This window comes from Gavialis gangeticus, unplaced genomic scaffold, assembly GCF_001723915.1.
Source record: "Gavialis gangeticus isolate Ggan-Ray unplaced genomic scaffold, GavGan_comp1, whole genome shotgun sequence".
Lineage (NCBI taxonomy): Eukaryota > Metazoa > Chordata > Crocodylia > Gavialidae > Gavialis > Gavialis gangeticus.
In genome coordinates, this window is record NW_017729026.1 from 38,729,581 (window position 1) to 38,734,676 (window position 5,096).

At 42.9% G+C, this 5,096-nt stretch overlaps 1 protein-coding gene across 1 annotated transcript in view; it reads left to right on the top strand.

Annotated features, from left to right (window-relative positions):
* The window catches only part of ASCC3 (activating signal cointegrator 1 complex subunit 3), a 684,038-nt gene that overhangs the window by 130,459 nt on the left and 548,483 nt on the right, over positions 1 to 5,096 (top strand). The window contains exons 6-8 of the mRNA XM_019520164.1: positions 2,644 to 2,851; positions 3,599 to 3,740; positions 4,405 to 4,530. Coding sequence (XP_019375709.1) covers positions 2,644 to 2,851; positions 3,599 to 3,740; positions 4,405 to 4,530 — 476 coding nt within the window. The remainder of the gene's footprint in view (positions 1 to 2,643; positions 2,852 to 3,598; positions 3,741 to 4,404; positions 4,531 to 5,096) is intronic.

Below are 5,096 nucleotides of genomic sequence, written 5' to 3' on the forward strand. Positions count from 1 at the left end.
TGGGCTCCACAATTCAAAAAGGATGAGGAGAAGCTTGAGAGAGTGCAGAGAAGAGCCACGCGCATGATTAGAGGTCAGGAAAATGGACCTTATGATGACAAGCTGAGAGCCATGGGGCTCTTTAGCTTGGAAAAGTGCAGGCTCAGGGGTGACCTGATGGCCACCTATAAGTTTATCAGGGGTGACCACCAGTATCTGGGGGAAAGTTTGTTCACCAGAGTGCCCCAAGGGATGATGAGGTCGAATGGTCATAAACTACTGCGAGACTGTTTCAGGCTGGACATAAGGAAGAATTTCATTACTGTCCGAGCTCCCAGGGTCTGGAACAGCCTGCCATTGGAAGTGGTTTGAGCACGTACATTGAACACCTTCAAGAGTAAATTGGATGCTTATCTTGCTGGGATCCTATGACCCCAGCTGACTTCCTGCCCTTTGGGCGGGGGGCTGGACTTGATGATCTTCCGAGGTCCCTTCCAGCCCTAATGTCTATGAAATGTATGAAATCTATGAAAGACATTGAACAAAACTGGCCCCAGGACCAACCCTTGGCACACTCCACTTGAGAGCAGCTGCCAACTAAACATAGAGCCACTGATTACTAGTCTCTGAGCCCAATGCTCCAGCCAGTTTTTTATCCATTTTACAGTCCCTTCATCCAGCCCATACTTCTTTATCTTGCCTGTGACAATGCTGTGGGAGACTGTATCAAAAGCCTTGCTAAAATCAAGGTATAGGGCACCACCCCCTCTTTTTGTCCCCTGCCTATGTTTCCTGAGCAAGCTGTACCCATTGGTGACCATATTGTAGTTATGTGAACTATTCCACCATGTTGCTGTAATCCCAAATAAGGTCATAAATCTTTAATTGTACTAGGACCTCCAATTCTTTCCATCTTTTCCCCATCCTTCTCCTATTAGTGTATAAACATTTTAAATTCTGACTGTCCTATCTACTCCCTGAGAACAATGCCAAGATTTTCATTATTGTTTCACCTTGCGAAGTTTTTACCTGGGTCTCCAGATTCTTTACTTACCTCTGGGCTTTTGCCTGCATCCCCTGGTGAACCTAGTTTAAAGCTGCCCTTGCTGTATTAGCAAGCTTATATCCAAAGATGCTCTTCCCTGTCTTCGTCAGGTGGGCCTCATCTCTTCCTAGCAGTCCATCTTCTTGGAACACCACCCCATGGCTGAAGAAGCCCAAGTCCTACTGATGATACTGTGCAGCCATGTCTTGATCTCTTAAGATGTGTCTGCCTCCTGGCAGGCTTTTACCTTGACTTGGAAGCATCAACAGGAACACCACCTGGGCCCCTGTCCTGTTTACCATTGCACCCAGAGCCATGTAGTCACTTTTGATCTGCTCAGGGTCATTCCTGGCACTATCATCAGTGCCTAAATGGATAAGAAGCATGGGATTGTAGTTGGAGAACCAGATGAGTCTGGGCAATCTTTCTGTGAAATTTCAGATGCAGGCTCCTGGCAGGCACCAGAACTTCCAAGCCAATGAGACAGACTGGCAGATGGATGCATCTGTGTCCTCCAGGAGGGAGTTGCCAACCAACACCTATCACCTTTTGATAGTGATGGTGTCAGTCCTCTCTTCTACAGGGGTGCATGGCTTGGTCTCCCCTACTACTGAGCTAGGCCCCTTTGTATCCAGTGCAAGGGCTTTATACCTGTTTTCTAGCTGGACAGCTGCAGATCCAGAAGAGTGCTGTTTGTTCCCAGAAGTGACAAACTTCCATCTTCCACCTTCCAGAGAAGGTACACCAGTGGTTTTTCTTGCCGTCCTTTTTCCATGATGCTGTAGGTGTTATGCATTAAGTCGGTGAAGGCCTCATGTTCGTGGATGTTTCAGAGTCTATGCACCTGCTCCTGCAGCTCCTTTATCCGATTCCTGAGAGAATCCGCCAGGAGGCATCTCTCAGACTCCAAGCATTCCCTTGCCTGTCTGTCCCTGACAAGAACTTGCAGGCAGCACTCGCTGCAAAGGCAGGTCAGAACCTGGGTAAAGCCTCAGTGGGGACCGTGCCTGGACAGAGAGTGCATAGGGACAGGCAGAGGAAGGGCTGGCAGTGGCAGAGGCTATGGCATTGCGACATTTTCCAGCCATCCTACTGATTTTTCCTGCTGTCTCTTTCTTCCTCTTCTGCTGCTGTGTCCAGTGCTTGCAAGCCCTCTCCCCAAGCAGCCACAGCTTCCTCTCTCAAGCAGAGCTCTCAGATTTGAATGTTAGTTGGCATGTTCACTGGTCCTGTGAATACTACCTGTGTCAGTCTTGTTTCATTTCTGATAATACTTGTAATTGTCCCAGGGACAAAGTAAAATGCCTCTGTATGCCCCTTCAGTGCTAACTGTGGTGTACTTTGCCTCCATATTATGCTTTGGAATGAAGAAGCATGTAGTTGAAAGCACGGAGTGAAGCATTATATTTGTACTTCATTTTGGGGCAGGGGGGCATGAGCTTGTATATGTATTCCTGACAACACATGGAACACTAAATAATAGCAAGCATTCTGAACATTAGCTTGTAGTCTTGAATGGTTTCTGTTGTCATGTTTGAAACAAATCTTTGAAAATAAGTAGAAAAAAACTAGTTAATGTCTAGTGTTTATGGAGCCCTATCCTTATTTCTATGTTACAGAACAGTACAAAAAGTTTGTAGGAGAAAACACTAAACCTAATTATGGTTGTCAAGTTACAATTCAGTCTGAACAAGAAAAGCAGTTAATGAAACAATATCGTCGGGAAGAAAAACGAAATGCCAGACGAGAAAAACGAGTTGGGGAAGATGGAGAAGTTTTTGGAGAAGGACTAATGTGCTTTGATCCTAAGGAGCTGCGGATGCAAAGGTAATAAATGCCAAATGTTGAAAAATGCTTGTGCTGTAATTGCTACTTTAATGTATCATAATCATTTATTTTCTTTTAGTTCAGCTTTGGTGATTAGACATTTCTAACTTCAAGTCACGTTTTATTACAAGTGTAGAATTTTTTTGGTATGAAAACCTAATTTTCTGGGATAAGGAAGCAGTGATCTGTTTAATTAGAATCTTCTTGGTCTCATCCACATGGGTTAGAGATGCAGATTAGGGCAGTAAGCTATCTTCCTTAGGTGCTGTGCACACACCAGTAGCTTAAGATTTATGAAGTCTATACTAAATGTTTTGAAACAATTTTTTTTCGTTTTAGATTAATGAGTACTATTTTCCATGCTGTCATCTAAAGGTAGAGTATGGGGGAGGTGAAGCAAATAAGCCATTGCATTTGGCATTGAAGAATATATAGCAGAGTCAGTATTTTCGAATACAGATAACTATAACATTTGATACACGTTATGTGCCATAAAGTGAGAAGAAAGCTGTATAAAAAGAATATTGTGCTTCTTTGCTTGGTTTTATCTAAGTGCAACATTTTAAAATCTTGCCGTTTGTCTTAGGTGATACAAACCTCTTTTTCAATGATTTTACTACAGCTTAGTTTGTCTCCTTGGAAAAAGAGCTCAATAAATATTACCATGGTGTTAATATACCGCATTCAGTTTGTTGTGACAGATGCCTGTGATTGGCAGAATTATTTCAGTTATTTTTCTGCTTACAGAGAACAAGCGCTTTTGAATGCTCGAGACGTGCCACTCCTAAGTAGACATAGAGATATGGACTTCGAAAAAATTTATTATCCACATGTTTATGATGCCCGAGCTGAAGCTATGAAAACATCAGCATTCATTGGGGGTGCAAAGGTATACCTTTGGTGCATGACCTTTACTTAACAGTACATCTTTCCCAGAAAACAGTATGCAGTAGGAATTTTTTTGTTCCCTTGGAAGTTTTAATACTAGGTGAAGCAATATGTACTAACTTTTGCTTCTGCAGGTGGTTATGAGTCTTTTTAAATATTCTGTTTCTACTTTGACTGTAGAAGCAATGATCTATCTCCCAATTGATTGTCTGGTTTCCATTTCCGTGAACATTTAAGTCTTTAAAGATGTTTTTTCCCCTCTTTTCTTAGCTATTTTTCAGCAGCTGTTGAATTGATTCTACTGATATACTTCCTGAAAATGGAGGCTTAATGATTTACTCCTCCTAAATTTAATTAGACATATCAAATTTTTAGTAGGAGACCAGATATTTTCTAGATCCTGTTCTAGTTCAATTTCTGGATAGTAAAATACGGGGGGAGGGGCGTGTCCCCTGCTCCCCCTCATTTGGGGTTCAGGTGCCATCTGTTATACAATTAATTGATAGAACTGCATTTAATTTTAAAATCAATCATATCACTTAACTATATATACATGAGGAAAATGATGAATCATAGTTTAAAATTGATTTAGAAATAATGAATAATGCTCGTTTTTGTGGTCCTCCTGTAATAACATTTTTTTTCCCTTTCAAATTTTTTTGCAGATGCTCCTTCCAGAGGTTGTCCAGAGAGAAAACAACAAAATGTATGAAGAAGTGAAGATTCCCCACAGTGATCCAATGCCTATTGGCATTGAGGAGAAAGCAGTTTACATTAAAGATTTGGACGAGGTAAGCAAAAGATTTAAGAAGGTGTAAATGTTTGCTTTTCTCATTGGTCTTAAACTACTTGTTGAAGAAAGGTTAGATGATTTGAGATCTGAAAAAATTCTAACAACTCAGTTTAAGATGAACATGAGTCGGCAATGTGGGGAGGCGGTTAGGAAGGCCAACTGCACCTTGTCGTGCATCCACAGATGCATCTCAAGCAGGTCCAAGGAGGTGATCCTCCCCCTCTATGCAGCACTGGTCAGGCCGCAGCTGGAGTACTGCGTCCAGTTCTGGGCACCGCACTTTAAGAGGGATGTGGACAGCATGGAGAGGGTCCAGAGGAGGGCCACTCGTATGATCAAGGGACAACAGGGTAGGTCCTATAAGGAAAGGTTGTGGGACCTGAACCTGTTCAGCCTTCAGAAGAGAAGGCTGAGGGGGGATCTTGTGGCCTGTTATAAACTGGTTAGGGGGGATCAGCAGGCGCTGGGGGAGTCACTGTTCCCCCAAGCGCTGCAAGGAGTGACCAGGAACAACGGTAACAAGCTGGTGGAGGGAAGGTTTAAGTTGGACATCAGGAGGCGCTA